The sequence below is a fragment of the Talpa europaea genome (assembly GCF_964194135.1).
Source record: "Talpa europaea genome assembly, chromosome: 1".
NCBI classification, from domain to species: domain Eukaryota; kingdom Metazoa; phylum Chordata; class Mammalia; order Eulipotyphla; family Talpidae; genus Talpa; species Talpa europaea.
This window is the reverse complement of record NC_140073.1, coordinates 144614881-144631177: the sequence shown is the minus strand read 5'-3', so window position 1 is coordinate 144631177 and position 16297 is coordinate 144614881. Positions and strand designations below refer to the sequence as shown.

The window sequence follows — 16297 nt, the reverse complement described above, 5'->3', positions numbered from 1 at the left end:
ATGAAGAAAGGAAATTGAAGCCTCTTGTGTCTTGCCCAAGGTCACATGGGGGTTAATTAGTGGTAGAATTAAGGTTCTTCTGGGATCAAGGTTCATTTTTCCATATGGCAGAGTTTTCTCTGGCCCTCGCCCCCTCCTGGATTTTTATTTCTTTCCTCGCATCTCAAATTCCATGATCAGCCATGATCACTCCTTTGCAGACCCCTCAACACACCTGCCTCCCTCTGGCTTCAGTTTCCTCATGTGATAAACAACAACCGTGGCTACGTCCATTTCTTCACCATCTCTGAGTGTCCTAACCCAGCTGAACAGTGGTGCAGAAACCCCAGAAACACGCTTGCTGATCTTGTTAGGGAGAAATGATGTCCTGAGCTAATCCCATACAGGCTTTGTGGATTCCACTCCCAGTCCAGACTAAAGCCATCAAGACATTGGGAAAGACAAATCCCATCACCACCAAAGGGAGGGTGGCTGGGACCTGAGGGTGGAGTTAAGCAGCCAGGTTGGGTATAAAAACCAAACATGTGGGCCTTGGGGGGCGTGTGGTCGCTTGCCTCCTGGCTTCACCGCTCCTGGCTGGCGGCCAGCTCTCAGAGCGCCATTTGGGATTCCTGATCGGCGGATCGGGTAGGACTCATTTAAAACTTTGTCTCCCGCTTTTCTCCCTGAGCTGTACATTTCCTCATTTCCCCTTCCCTTGTAAATAAACCTTTTATTAACCTTTCACTTGTGCCTACAGTAGAGCATTGATAAGTCCTTTTAAGCACGCGGGTGAGGACCCACAGTCAGGCACCCCATTTTGTATCGGGGTTGCTCTACAACAATCTGACTTCAAGTGCAGGATCACCGACCTCAGATGGACCTAGTGCTGCCCAAAACCACACAGCATCTCTCCAGCCTCTACTCCAGAGCAACCTTGGCCAGGAATAGAGCTGCCAGATTTAGCCAATAAAATAATTTTATCTAACAGCTCTATCCAGGAAGTAGTTGCTAATGTGAAATTTCCATCAATGTGGTAAATGGTGGGAGAGTTATTTTGAGGTGAGGATTTTTCAGAAGCTGGTCTTCACAGTATGCTGGGGAGTGACCCAGAATATCAAGAGGGGTGACTCAGGGGCCTCCCTGGTGGCACAAGGGGTTAAGATGCAACCTATGAAGCTGTCTGCATCTACTGCAGCATGAGTTCGATCCCTGGACAGGGAGAAACCCACATAGCACAGACTTCTGACTCGCCCACTGCTCCCCTCAGCAGTGTACTTCAGTCAGTCTGCCTGCTCTGTTCCCCACTCTGTCTCTGGTGAATCTTTTTACCGCCCCCCCCACCTCTGGCCTGTACCCCAGTTCTTGTATGCATAAATAAATAAAATCTTTTTTAAAAATGAGGGGTAACTTGGGTTTAGACCATGGACAGAAATCTCTCTCCCACCCGGAACTAAGAGGTCAAGATCCCCAGAAAGACACAGTCAACTAACACTCCACAGACAAGGAAGCCCAGTCTTGCACCAGGCTAATCCACAAAGCCATAGCCCTGAGGAAATACAATCCTGTGAAGGGATTCGGGGCCCAGAGTCTACTGACCCAAAACTGTCTCGTCCTAGCATTTCAACTGGTCTTTGAAGTTGGGCATCTCAGGGTCAGCCTAGACATCACCAACTCTGAGAAGACAATGATCCTGAAGGAGGCAGGGGAGGAGCCTGCCTGCAACTCTAAAAGCATTTTTTAAAAAGATTTATTTATTTTTATACAAGAACCAGGGTACAGACCAGATGCGTGGGAGGGTGAGAGGATTCACCAGAGACAGAGTGGGTAACAGAACAGGTAGACTAATGAAATACACTGCTGAGGGGAGCAGCAGGAGAGGTCTGCCACGCCATGTGGGACCCTCGCCGGCCTGCAGGGATCGAACCGGTGCTGCAGAGGCTGTGGACAGCTTCACAGCGTGGCGCTCAACCACCTGCACCACCAGGGGAGGCCCTCTAAAAGCATATTAATGAATCTAAGTGCTAAGAGGAAAGGCAGTCAATACTTTTCATTTCTTTAACAAATATTCATTGAGTATCCACTATGTGCCAGAATTACTGTGGTGGAACAGAAGAGTCTATGCTCTTAAGGAACATCATTTTCATGGGAAGACAGCTACTACACAAGCAAACCAGACAACTTCAGGTAGCAATAAGCACACAAAGAGAACAAAACAGGATAAAGGCACCCAAAGATTTGGGGAGGGGTGCACTGTTGAGTGAGCAGTCTCTAAGAAGTTGATGCTTGACCTGAGACCACATGACAGAGGGGTCTGGCAAGATCCGGAAGAGTGCTCTAGGCAGAGAGAATATTGAATGAAAAGCTTCAGAAGTAGAAGTGAGCGCCATGGATGCCAGGAAACAGGGGACAGCGCTTGCTGCAAGGCGAGATCATGGAGGTAACGTAGCCTTGGAAGGAGGGTGATTTTAGTGTAAGTGCACAGGAGGGTTCTGAGCAAGTATCATCGCCTGCTTTATATTTGACAGGGTGATCGCAGCTGCTGTGTAGAGAAGACACCGTAGGCTTTAAAAGTAGAAACAGGAAGCCGGTTCTGCCAGTGTCCAAGAAGGAGGGGTTCTCAGAGAAACCTTAGGGCATGCTGATGGAGTTGGGGCAGATCTACACACAGTGCCCTACTCCCGGCTCCTGCTCCTCCTTTGCTGGCAGGGCCATGATTTTGTTTCACTGATCACCGTTCCACTTGCTCAAGGAAGGTGGCCTTTCCTCAGACCCAGGGGCCAGCATGGATCAGTCTAAACCATTCATGGTAATTCCACTCCCTCCTTTTAGTGACTGGTTTAAAGAGAAGTGAACTAGGGTGCTTTCCGGGACGGTTTTCTCCATGATAAAAAAAAAATGGAGGAAACCTCCTTCCTTGCCACAGGACAGTGTCACATTTGGAGGTGAGATGCTGCCGTGGCTGCAACCATCTTGTGATCACAGAGATGTCACCAGCCCCGGGAGGCTGCCAGAGCCAAAAGCTGGAAATACCGGAGTTATTGGTGACATCATCAAATAAATCAACTGGAACCGCCCTGCGCTCAGATTTCTTGTGGGATAATAAATATCCTCGTTGTTTAAGCTGCTGTTAAGTTTTCCATTATTTGCAGCCAAAAATGTCCTAATGAAAGAGGGGGAGGAGAGTGAGAAGGAGGATCGTAGGGTGATGCTAGGCTTTCAGCTGAAGCGCTGGCTGGAAGGCGATATTGCTCACTCAGACTGAGACGCCTGGGACACAAGCGGCTTTGGCAGGGTGTGGGGTGAGGACAGAATGTTGGGAGCTCTGCTTTGGCTGTGTCACATCTGAGAGGTCTAGCAGGCTTTCAACTGATGTTGTCCAGAAGGCGATGTGAACCTGAAGTTCAGAGGAGAGGTCCAAACAGAGACCTGGACTTGAGAGTCATCAGCACAGAGGTGATAGTTTCCCTTTTATTCTACCCTTTCTGTGGGAATGTGCTGTCACAAGAACTTCTTTTATTAAAGACATTGAAAAATACCCCCACAAGTAGCAATAACATAAAATCTCATAGTTGTATCACCTTGCACAATTGCTCCCCAAATAGGGTCCGGGGAACATTCTTTAGAGGTAAGCCAACAAAGAAGGAGTGGCCAGTACAAAAACCAACAGAGGTGTGTTAGCCAAGCCAACAAGAAAGTGTTTCAAGGGGGAAGGAAGGATAGATTGTGTCAAACACTGCTGAGACTCGGAAAGATGAAGATAGAGAGGTGCCTTTGGCTTTGGCAAATGGAGATCAGTAAAGACATGGGCTAGATCATCTCAGCGGGGCATGTGATCCAAACCTGCCTGGATGGTGGGGAGAAGAGATGGAGATATATGCCTCTTTGGAAAGATATATACCTCTTTGTTATGGGAAGGGGTACAGCTGCCATATGCTCCAATCTGGAAAAATGGAAGGATGTGCACTATGGCTCAGCAACACCTCTCCCAGGTGGACTCAGTGGAGACATTTTAAATTCTGAGGTCCCCCCCCAACCCCCACACTGCTCCATGGTGAAAGTGAGACTCTGGGAAGGGGCTAGAAAAGATGGAGCTAACAAGGAGTAATAGGAAGAGATCCACAGACAGAGTGGGCTGCTGGACCCCCAAGGAGGGAGACTCTGCGGGAAAAGTAAAGAAGTGTCTGGTACCATCTTCTAGATTCTGCACATGTATGCGAAAACCTAAAAGTTTTCAGTCTGGTGGGGAGGGGCCTCCCTGGTGGCGCAGGGGTGAAAGACAGCGCTATCGAGCTATCACCAGCCACTGCAGCTCGAGTTCATCTCTATCGAGCTATCACCAGCCACTGCAGCTCGAGTTCATCTCCCGGTGGCCACGTAGCTGACCCACATGGCACCGCAGACCTCTCCTGACTCATCCACTGCTCCCCTCAGCAGTGTGTTTTGGTGGATCTGCCTGTTCTGCTCCCCACTCTTTCTGATGAGTCCTCTCACCTGCTCCCACCTCGCACCTCTGGTTTATATCCCAGTTCTTGTATGCATAAGTAAATAAATCTTAAAAAATAAATAAATAAATAGGGGCCTTCTGGTGGTGCAAGGGGTTAGGACACAGCCTATGGAGCTGTCCACAGCCACTACAGCATGAGTTCAATCCCTGGCCCACCAGAGAGCTGACTCACATGGCACAGCAGACCTCTCCTGTCTCGCCTGCTGCTCCCCTCAGCAGTGTATTTTGGTTGGTCCACATGTTCTGTTCCCCACTCTGTCTCCGGTGGATCCTCTCACCCCCCAGACCTCTGGCTTGTACCCCAGTTCTTGTATGCATAAATAAATAAATCTTAAATAAATAAATAAATGAATAAATGAAAGTTTTCAGTCTGGTGTACACCCACCGAGAGCTCATAGTCCTAGTTCAGTGGATCTATACATATAGACTGAGGAGATACATGCACAGTTACAGCCACAGAGCTCGCATGAGTACACACACACACACACATGCACACACAGAGTCAGAAGCAGAATCTGTATTCCACTAACATGTCTTGGGCATTTATTTCTCCCTGCACCTTTGTCGTCCTCATTTTCCCTGCCAGAGGGCCTATTCAGGGGTTATAAACCCCTTGCAATAAGGACCAAAGTAACATAAATGTGTAATGTGCGCTGAGCATATGATGATAAAAGGCAACAGACTCTGTTCAATGTCAGGGAGGCCCAGACAGCTCCATTTGTTGCCATAATGTTTTCTTTGCTACTCTAACAAACTGCTACATACTTAGTAGCCTTATAATGACACATTATAAATTTATTATGTGACAGTCTGACTGTAGAAAGCACACACAGCTGGATCATAAGGGGGAAAACACAAGCAGAATCCTGAAGAAAGAATCTATGCCTGTCTTCTCCCATAAGGGCTCGCACAGTGTACTCTTCCTCCAGAATGAAGATGGAGCAAAAATTCCCTGCAGTGTTTTTGCCTATGGAAGTCCACTAAGGAAGTCAGCACATAAGGTTTTTACCGCTCATAAAATCACCTCTGTCTAGCACAGACCAAAATTCCAGATTCCTATAAGAAAAGCAGGTATTCAACATAAATCGTACTGCCTACACACAGTCTCGGCACAAGGGATCGTCTGAAATAAATCTCAGCTGTGAGTGCACCTGTATGCAGAGGCCTTCTAGCTGATCTCCCCACTGCAGGTGATCCTGGAGATGCCCAACACAGAAACAATTCCTGATTTCCCCCCATATTCTAAATGCCATGGGGGTTAACATTCCAAGGACCAAACAAAAACATTTCTGAGAGGGAATGTGTCCATCTATTTGCTAATCCTGGCTTAGAGTTCTACCTGATGTTGACTCCCATATCTGAAGTGAAACAATCCATCTGATACACAATTAGCAAATGCTTACCAGTGCTAAGTAAGCACCATGCCAGGAACTAAGGACACAAAGATGAATAAGATACAGTTGTACCTTCACCAGGCTGCTATCTAGTAAGATGGACATATGCACACATAACTGCAGCATGGTGTGCTAGCCACAAGAAAACAATCCAACAGAATGTTCTAAGAACCCAGGTAGCTGCTTACATGGTGCTTGGCTGTGCGCGTACACATTCCTAAATTCATCTGGTCCTCAAAATCTGAAGTTGTCACCCCAGTTTTACAAGGGAAAAACTGAGCCTGAAAGTCAGAGAGGTTTTTGGATTTGTTTTATGAGACTTAGCTCAAATGTCTTTATTTTCATCCTGATCCAAGGGAAAAGGCCAGGAAGGGCTTCCAAATGGTCACATTCCGTAATCCCCAGGGACCGTGGAGCTCTGGGGAGACCAGGACCCCATTCCCAAAGCAGCCTCACTTTACACCCTTGCTGGTTTTCTTTTTTATGAATGAGCCATGTTCTCCCAACCAGATGGTAAGTTTATTGGGAAAATAGTTCTTTCATTATATTCTTTTCTGTGCCTTGCCTAAGTAAGGTGCCAATTAGCTATTTTGTTGGTGAGCAGTTGCCATTGCTATTTTATCCTATTGTGTTGTATTGTCAGACAGCCCTGGTCCCAGAAAACACTGTGTGGGAGGAGAGGCAGGTGAATCCTTTCCAAGTGAACAGCCTAGGAGACAGGTTTCTCAAGGATGTGCCAATGGGCACATGAGGTACACTTCCTGAAGAATTTCCCCAGTGAGGGGTGACAGCTAGAAAACACACATAAGGGAAAGCAAAAGATTGAAAAGCCCATTCTTACAGGACATGGAAATGAAACATAGAAAGAAGGAATAGCCATTTTCTGCCAAGCCTTCCACCTGAGCCAGGGGTGTTGAGAGGCAGGTCACAGATTCTGAGCATGGCTTAGGGGCAGAAAAGGACGAGAAAGTCAAAATCAGCCTTGCCACCAGAATCTCCATGTTCTTTTCCCTCTTCAGAATCAGCAAACATTTTGATACTTCACAACAATGCTCTCAGTGTGGAATCATTGTCTCCTTTTGGCCCAGGAAAATGCCAAGGACTTGCTGAAGTTATGTCACTTGCCCAAGATCACACAGGGTTATCAAGATGCGAGACCTGAGGGCTGCAGTCCAGAGCTCCAACAATTCTGGCAACAGGAAAGCGGGCAGGTGGCAATGGCGAGGGCTAGCTAATAGTGACGGTGACGATGAGGGACCACGAGCGGCGGCAGATTCCCTGGGTCAGCCCTTGCACCTGAGGGGCTCAGTATTGCGGTGCAGCCTGAGGGCTCGACACCCTGAGGCTCAGACCGCGCACAGGTGTTGGCCAAGGCCAGCCTTCCCGGCCGGGGACCAGCCGGCCACCTACCGCGGCAAGGGTTCCCGGGAGACGGAGACCAGCCGGATCCAGGCAGCCGGCCAGAGCCTCCAGGGGCAGGTTGGGGGGCGGGGGAGTGCGGGTGAAGGCACACTGCAGCCGCCGGGAAAGGACAACCTCTACAGTAACCCGCTTGAATGGAATGGCTGAGAGACAGGTGGCCCCGTGACGCAGGTGCAGGTGAGACGGGCCCTCCGTCCCTGCGTCGGAGCTCGGAAGTCCACAGTGTGGGTTCAAACCCGTGAGCGAATTGTTAAAGCCCCACTTTCTCCTTGTAACTCAAATCAGAAACAGGGGAGGGAACCCAGCGCGGCTGAGGCGGGGCCCCGCCTGGGCCCTGGCCGGGGACGCCCCGCCCACGAGGGGCGTGGCTACCGGGCCTCTCGGCCCCGAGTGGCCCAGCCCGAGCGCGGTGGCCCCGCCCCCTGCATATAAGAGCGGTGCGGCAGCGGCGCTAGCGCAGTGCTCACCGAGACCCGTCACCCGGACTCTACGTGAGACGCACCTCTGGCCTCACCATGGTGAGTGCGGCCCCTCCGGGACCACGGCCTCTCCGAATTTGCCCCTCTCCTTCCGGGACCTTCCCTCCTGGGATGCGCGGGGCTCTCCACCCGGCTCCCTAGGACCCCAGGAGGTGCTAGAGGGGTGCACCGCCCCCGCCCCCACCCCCCGGGTGACTTTGGCCAAGGCTTGTTCTGCACTTTTGGAGACTGGGCATGGGGTGGAGCGGAGCGGGATGCCTCCCTGGCAGACAGGCGTCCTCCTGAAAATCCCTTCCTGCTCCCCCAAGCGTTTGCACCCTAACCTTCCCTCGGGGAGTCACGCGGTCGCGCTCCCAGCCCTTTGCGCCGACGAGGGGAGACCCGCTGGGCTGCCCCGCTCCTCGGCCCCTCCCCCAGCCCCGCTCCCTGCAGCCGACCGAACTCTTGCTGGGCACTAGGAGCGGGAAGGGGGTCCGATTACTTGGTCCAGCATCCCCTTTTCTTCCGACTACAGGGGCATCCCTTCTACCGACACCCCCTCCCCCCCGTGACTCAGCACCCCGCTTCTGAGCCGGGAGGGATGGCGGGAAACCGGCCCCTCTGCCACCGGAGCCCGGGTCCGCGGATGGGCAGAGACAGCTGGCGTGGAGCAAGAGCATGGGGCCGAGGCCAGGTTGGGGGGAGGGAGAGAGGTGTGTGTAGGGGGTGATATTTATAGCCCAGAAACGGGGGCCGAAATCCAATCCTGGCTTTCGACTGGGATGTAACTGGAACGAGTCTAGGAGGGAGGAGAATGTGGGGCCTGGGTGCAGGATTGCGCTCACCCTACCCCCGGCAAGGCAGGTTGCCTCTAGGGCCTCACCGCAGGTTCCGCTTCCTTTTCTGGGTATTTGGAAAGTCACCCCGCCATTTCAGTGTTGAAAAGCGAAGCCCCGCCCGCCCTGTGCCGCACCGCTTTGGCGCTTCGGAGGTTAATCTCAGGCTGTCAGGAATGAGCCTAAGGCAGCGAGTGCCCCAGTGCCCGCAACCCTTATTGCCCGCGCGGGTCTGCCCTTAATGCTATTTCCGTGAGGGCTGACGTGGTGCTGAAGACTCCCAGGGTGCGGGGGTGGAGGTGGGGAGAGGAGCCAGATGGGACTGATCCCCAGAGCCAGATGGGATTTAAAGGTGGGGGAGAGGGCATCCTGATGGCCGGTGTGGTCAGTTAATGTCAGGTTAGAAGGCTGAGCTCTCTTTGCAGCCCACAGGAAGGAAAGGGGGAGAAATTCTAGTTGTTCATCCTCAAAGCAAAGAGTTAATCACGTGGGGAGCCCCTAGCTATAAATGTACAGCTTTAAACCTTCTGTGCTTTCTTAGGCGCTTCAGAAGCTGGGTCTGTGGGTGTAGGGATCCAGAACAGCTGTAAAGTCTCTTGTCCTTGTCTGGGTGACTGCAGTGTCTGTCTCTCTCCTATGCGTTTGCCCTCTCTGTCCTCCTGAGTGGCCTATGAATGGCAGAGTCATGTAGAGCCACAACTTTTATTGACAAGTTGAGAGGTAGACTACTACTGAGAGGTAGACTAAGGGGTTGGCCTGCCCTACTGCTTCCTTCCATGGAAGTTGGGGAGCTCTATGCAGGGGAGTCAGCAGGCTACCAGCCTCTTCCAAACCTCTGCCCAGCCCCAAGCCTCTGCTTTTGCCTACTGAGTCATCTGAGCTGGAAGGTGATAGCATGGAAGAGAGGTCATGAGGTGAGGATTCATGGCATGGGACTTATGCTGTGCCCCCTCTCTTTGTCCCTTAGCGTGAATGCATCTCAGTCCACGTTGGGCAGGCAGGTGTCCAGATGGGCAATGCCTGCTGGGAGCTTTACTGCCTGGAACACGGGATTCAGCCTGATGGACAGATGCCCAGTGACAAGACCATTGGGGGAGGGGACGACTCCTTCACCACCTTCTTCTGTGAAACTGGCGCTGGAAAGCATGTGCCCCGGGCAGTGTTTGTGGATCTGGAGCCCACTGTGATCGGTAAGAGGAACTGGAAGTAGAATTGAGAGGAGCGGAGAGTGATTCTAAACTTCCCTGGAGAAAGGGTGTCTTTAGGCCTGGTTGTCCTGACCCTGAAAACTCCTAAGCTAAAGGAGGCAACCTGGCTGTCCTGACCCGGAAAACTCCTAAGCTAAAGGAGGCAAGTGGATCGCATGCTGGGCTGGGCAGCAGGCCTGGGTTTCTCCCACACACTGGTATCTCAGCCTGGCAGAAGGATGAGCACTTCCAAACATCTGACCGCAGCTACCAAGCTGGAGGAGGGAGGTCCCTGGTAAGCCTGCCTTGTGGTTTGTCCCCTAACAATGTGGTTTATGCCCTTCCAGATGAGATCCGAAATGGCCCCTACCGGCAGCTCTTCCACCCAGAGCAGCTCATCACTGGGAAAGAGGATGCAGCTAACAACTATGCCCGTGGTCATTATACCATTGGCAAAGAGATCATTGACCCAGTACTGGACCGGATCCGCAAGCTGGTGAGGGGGAGGCATGGGAGGGAGTTTTTGAGCTGAGGCTAATGGTTGGGAATTTTTTTTCCAGATCTGTTTCAGGTGTTGATCATTAATGGTACATATTCCAGAGTGCGCGGCTACCATGCCATGCTCATTAATCATTCCCCGTCTCCTGAGATATTTCAGTCTTTTGTAAAACCAGCAGTTACTCAGGCCCTTCCCGTACCTACATTGTTCTTTCTCTCTTGCCTTTCAGTCTGATCAGTGCACAGGACTGCAGGGCTTCCTGGTCTTCCACAGCTTTGGAGGGGGCACCGGCTCTGGCTTCACCTCCCTCCTCATGGAGAGGCTCTCTGTTGACTATGGCAAGAAATCCAAGCTGGAGTTCTCCATCTACCCAGCCCCCCAGGTGTCCACAGCCGTGGTGGAGCCCTACAACTCCATCCTGACCACGCACACCACCCTGGAGCACTCAGACTGTGCCTTCATGGTGGACAATGAAGCCATCTATGACATCTGCCGCCGCAATCTGGACATCGAGCGCCCAACCTACACCAACCTCAACCGCCTCATCAGCCAAATCGTCTCCTCCATCACAGCTTCCCTGCGCTTCGATGGGGCCCTCAATGTGGACCTGACTGAGTTCCAGACCAACCTGGTGCCCTACCCCCGCATCCACTTCCCCCTGGCCACCTATGCCCCAGTCATTTCTGCAGAGAAGGCCTATCATGAGCAGCTGTCGGTAGCAGAGATCACCAATGCCTGCTTCGAGCCCGCCAACCAGATGGTGAAGTGTGACCCCCGCCATGGCAAGTACATGGCCTGCTGCCTGCTGTACCGTGGAGACGTGGTGCCCAAGGATGTCAATGCCGCCATTGCTGCCATTAAGACCAAGCGTAGTATTCAATTCGTGGACTGGTGCCCCACAGGTTTCAAAGTTGGTATCAACTACCAGCCACCCACTGTGGTGCCCGGGGGTGACCTGGCCAAGGTGCAGCGAGCCGTGTGCATGCTGAGCAACACGACTGCCATCGCCGAGGCCTGGGCCCGCCTGGACCACAAGTTCGACCTGATGTACGCCAAGAGGGCGTTTGTGCACTGGTACGTGGGTGAGGGCATGGAGGAGGGTGAGTTCTCCGAGGCCCGGGAGGATATGGCTGCCCTGGAGAAGGATTATGAGGAAGTAGGCATCGACTCCTATGAGGATGAGGATGAAGGAGAAGAATAGAACAGCTGCCTGGAGCCCACTCACAATGTTTATTGCAAAATTCTTTCGAAATAAACAGTCTCCTTGCACGGTTTCTTGTCCCCTCTGTGAGTGCTTGAGCTTTTGCTGCCTTCTTTGTGCTGCTGCTGCTGCTTCTGCTTCTGCTGCTGCCCTATTTGCTGCTCATGACCCTTTTTCTACCATGGCTGAAGTTGGGACCTGCCAAGGGGCCTTGCCAGGCCAGAAAACATGACCCCAGGGACTTTGATGTACAGCCTTGGCAGGGGTGAGGGGTGCACCCAGGATAGTGAGGAAATGAGAACGGAACCCTGGACTTGTCTATCCAACCACAAGTTGTTGAAAGGTACAAGTCTTTACTTCCTCTCCAAGTAGGCATTTAAGTTCAGCAATTTCGTATTTGGGAGTTAGACTGCTGTCCCATTCTGCCTGCTGCTTCTGCATTCACCAGCTTGGAGACAAGGCCTGGCCCAGGCATCTCTGCATTATGAGAGCTTGGGAGTGGGACGGAGCTGGCCCAGAGTTCCTGGGCATAAAGCCTAGTCCTAAGCTTGGGGGATGGGGGGGAACAAGGGCGATCCCCCACAGTTGTTTGTGTCACTGCACCTCCCAACAGCTTTGCATAGCTTACTGTCTATCCTGCTGCTTTGCTGGGGCCTAGGGCTGTGCCATTAAAAGTCAGGTCATCTCCCCTCTGTTTGTGCTTTCTTTCTGGCCTCAGCCTCTGTGCTAGCTGGTGGGAGCCTCTGCCAGGGCCCTGGGGGAAATTTCTACTTTGCTAATAGGCACCCTAGGGCCCACAGTGACGTCAGTGTGTGAGGGTGGGCAGGGTTGGGGAAGGGGGTAGAAACTTCAACCTCAGGAGCAGAAGATGCCAACTCTGCCCTTGCTTCCCCTCCCTGGTGATTCAGGGACGCAGTGTCCTTCCCTAGGGAATAGGTTACAAGCCCTGCAAAGGTAGGGCCCCTGTTTATTCAGCAGATAGGCAGGAAGTGGCAGCTGGATACTGCCACACCACATTGGCCTCATTAATCATTAACTGTGTGTGAGCTAGAACCATCTGGGAGAAGCTAAAGACCCAAATGGCTGCTAAATCCACTCCCCTTGCCCTCGGGCTAAGGCTGGGAGACTTGCTATGTCAATGTCCCAAAGCTTCCAGGTGTCTCCACCCAGAAGCCTTTGCCTGGCAAACCTGCTGGGCTGCTTTGACTAAGCTACCACCCCGGGAATGAAGGAAGGGAAGAACAAGCAAATGTGCTTTTAGGGTCCTGGTTCCAGTTCTTGGCACAGATAGAAACCAGCTCAAGTCAGAGCAGCTTTAAATTTTTGACAGGCAAGCTAGAAGCACTCACCACCAGCCAGCAGATGTGAGGATACATCCTCCTTGTGTGCAACAGTGAAGTCATGATCCTGCTGACCCGACAGCCTCTTTTTTCCAGGCTGTTCCCTTGGCAGTGGTAACCACGGTGGGACCCTCGTACTTCTTCTCACTCCAGAACAATGAAACTCATATCCACACCAAGCTACTCTCATTTTATTCTTCTGTTTATACATTCTCCTGCTCCCAAATTTGGAGGCAAACCATGATGTAAGTTCAACAGTCCCACTCAGAGGTTTTACCAGATTCCATCAGCTCCCCTTTGCTCATTCACCATCCTCACCCACCCCAACTCAGCCAGGTGCTCTGTCCAGTTGATGCTTCTGGGTAAGAATGCAGAAGCAGAGATGGAAGATATCTGGTTATCCAACCTCTTTGTCCTCAATCACAAGAGGACAGAATAGACAGGTAATCGGGCAGGAGGCGCTTCCCAGGGCACCATGACTACCTTCTTGACATGGCCCCTGGTCTGTTCAGATCTGGGTAGTAAGCTGGCCTGAACTTGGGGGTTGTAGTGCCTCCAATTGACTGAGGAGGAAAGGAATGTGAGGGCGTTGCTCAGGGTCCACAGTCATCATTGAGGCCAGTAGCTGCCGCAGTGCTGAAGAATGCCTGCAGAAGGAAGAGGGCAGAGTGACTGGAGGGGAACCAGCCCTGTGCTAGGGCTTCAACTCCGCTAACATCAGGAGTCTGAAATGCCTGGTGCTCCTTCTACTGCTCACCTGGGGCTTTGCGGGATGCTGAGTTGGTTCTGCACAGCAAGGGCCACACTGTCACCCTTCTGGAACACCATGTCATAAGGGCCTTCCCCAAACATCATGGCATATAGCACGCAGCCTAGGGACTGAGCATAACTTGGTTACTCCTTGAAAAGGGACCGTTGGAGGTGATATCTCTCTTCTTAATTCTGTAACGAGAAGAGACTATACAAGCTAAAGATAACATGCTGATTGTAGCCACAGAGCACCATCAGGCCTTAAACTGCCAGTTAGCTGGAGGCCTCTGCACCCCTTGCTTAGCCTCTACCTTCGGCTCTGAGGCTTGGCTGTACCCACCCCGTTCAAAGGGCAGGATTATACCACTTCCTGAGCAATTGAGTACAGTGTTGCTGACAGTTCCTAGGAAGGAAGTCTATGGGGGTGGGGACATACATAGATTCCTGGGGCCCCATGCAATAGAAACCAAAGACCTGTACTCCACAGCAGAAGCAGCACCACCCTCCCCATTCAGATTTCCTCTACATGCTTCTCACCCAGACATCAGTCCGTTCATCGATGACACAGTGGCTCTGCACAGAAAAGAGCTCCGGAGCCCGGTAGGAGATGGTGCACCGCTGGGCTGCCCAGTCCTAGAATAGTGGCCCCAGGGCTCAAAATGGGGCATATGACTCACTTATGACAAAACTGTCATGTAACCAAATTGGGACAGGTACCAGAAAGGGTTGGGAAAGAGAAGCAGGTGGGCAAAGAACCTGGAGACTCTACCTGCAGGGCGAGGGCCTGGCGGGAGCCCTCCACATGGATGCATGCTTGATTCATGGAACCCAAGTCCATTAAAACCGGCTGCCCTTCATCTCCAAGCAAGATATTTGTGGGCTTCAGGTCCCTGCAGGGAAGTGGAAATGATGCATGAGTATTCCTGGTCCAGGAGGCAGGAATCCCACAGGCAAAAGAATCATGGGAACTATTCTTGGGAGGAGAGCAGAGACCTCTCATTTCTCTTGGTAAGGCTATTCCCTTCTGCCCCAGAAAGTGCACAGAGCCCTCCCACTGACCTGTGGGCATAACCCTTGGCATGAATGGCCTCAAGGCCTCTGCAGATACCCAGCAGCAGCTGAAGGATTTGATCTTCAGTCAAGAAATTGCCTTTGTCCTTCAGCCTTTCTATCTCATTCCACAGCGTACCTCTCTGCAACACAAATTTCCCCGCATTGGAGATGTTTTGTGGACTTTTGCAGCCTGAGCCTGATCCCTTCCCAGTGTCATCCAAACACACTACACATCCCACTTGGGTCTCTAAATCCCAAATGTGAAGTGGCCAAACCCAGGACATCGCCCCTGCTTCCTAACATGCTTGACTGCTCGCAGAGCCCTTGGTTTGTAGCTCTGTTGCAACCCCTTCCACAGCCAGGAGACTTTCTGACCTTGAAGAAGGGTAGCAGCAGCCAGGCCTCATGCTTAGTGCCCCGCTCCCTCAGACAATAAGCCACGAGGTGAAGGATGTTGGGGTGATGGAAGAGGCGATGCATGTCTGCTTCTCGTTGGGCCTCCTCCTGGTCCTGCTGCTCATGACATAGGATTCGCTTCAGGGCGTAGAAGTGTCCATCATGTAACCCCTCCACTAGGTCCACATAGCTGAACCCACTGTGGGCCAAAGGGGTCAGTGAAGGACCATGGTCATGTCCCATCAGAGCAATTCCTGCAGGGGTGGGGGGTATCTTTCCTATTTAGTAGAAACCCTCCCAAGATGCAGTTCTAAGAGAAGCCTGAAGATCATTACACTTTGACTCAAGAGCAGGGACACAGTCTATCTTTGAGGTCCTATGGTCAAAATGCAGTGCTTTGCATGAAACAGATTTTTCTCAATAGAAATTAAATACTTCACATTTATCAAAAGCAATAAATCAAGCACCAGCGAGTCATTTTACATGCATTATCTCATTTAATCCTCACAGTTCCATCAGTGATGCATGAAAAATCTCCACTAAGTAGATGAAGAAATCATCACTTATCAAGGTCACACAAGCTGATTCTGGGAGGCTTGGCTCCAGAATCCACTTTCTTTAATTACTAAGTAGCTAGGCTCTGTCAGATAAGTTAGAGGACAGGGATAAAACCGTTGTGCCCCTGTGCCTGTGCAGACTGCTGTCCCTCAATCACCACAGCCCTGGAGACGAAGCGAAATCCAAACACTCACCCCTCCCCCAGCTTCTGGATGAAGAGATAGCGCTTATTGTCCATGATGACAGTTCCCCGAGAGCAGACACACAGTGCGTGGCCCATAGTGGCTCAGTCATCCTCCTCAAGGACGGTCTGGGGCTGTCAAAGGGTTCGTGCAGGGTGAGTGCGCCTTCCAGATGTGCTGGGGACCCGGTGGATCATGCTGGAAGGAAAAGAAAGGCACAGTGGCGGGTCTGGCACAATCCAGTGGACCCTCAGGCTCAGGTCTCAGCACCTCTGTGCCCACCTAGAGAAAGCCCGCCCTGGGACACCCGCTCCGAGAAGGCTGGGCTCGGGTGTCTTAAGCTCAGCCACGCAGCGACTACTAGGCCGTTTCTTCCAAACCCAGCGCAACTTTGAGCGGCCCCCGCCCACCGCCGCTTGTCGGGCCTCAAACACCCGGCACAAGGCAGTTCCGGGGTGCGATGGGGGCGAGGGGCGAGTCCACCCTTTTTGGAGACCACCCTCGGCCTGAAGAATCATTTCGCCAGCCCGAACTC

General features: G+C 52.0%; 2 protein-coding genes across 4 annotated transcripts; one reads left to right on the top strand and one right to left on the bottom strand.

Moving 5' to 3' along the window:
* Positions 1-7774: 7774 nt before the first annotated feature.
* LOC311177399 (tubulin alpha-4A chain) lies at positions 7775-11547 on the top strand. The gene is made up of 4 exons (XM_084243375.1): positions 7775-7820; positions 9564-9786; positions 10131-10279; positions 10512-11547. The coding sequence occupies exons 1-4, from the start codon at positions 7818-7820 to the stop codon at positions 11481-11483; spliced, it is 1347 nt and encodes a 448-aa protein (XP_084099501.1). The 5' UTR covers positions 7775-7817; the 3' UTR covers positions 11484-11547.
* Positions 11548-13331: 1784 nt separating this feature from the next.
* On the bottom strand, positions 13332-15947 carry STK16 (serine/threonine kinase 16; the record flags this gene model as incomplete). Of its 3 annotated transcripts, XM_084244163.1 has the most annotated exons (7): positions 15775-15947; positions 15002-15221; positions 14633-14766; positions 14343-14463; positions 14111-14206; positions 13581-13702; positions 13332-13470 (listed from the first exon to the last, which is right to left on the bottom strand). In XM_084244163.1, the coding sequence occupies exons 1-7, from the start codon at positions 15858-15860 to the stop codon at positions 13332-13334; spliced, it is 918 nt and encodes a 305-aa protein (XP_084100289.1). In that variant the 5' UTR covers positions 15861-15947. The 3 variants fall into 3 exon arrangements, with proteins under 3 accessions (XP_084100289.1, XP_084100290.1, XP_084100291.1); XM_084244164.1 differs by lacking the exon at positions 14111-14206; XM_084244165.1 differs by lacking the exons at positions 14633-14766; positions 15002-15221.
* Positions 15948-16297: the final 350 nt, after the last annotated feature.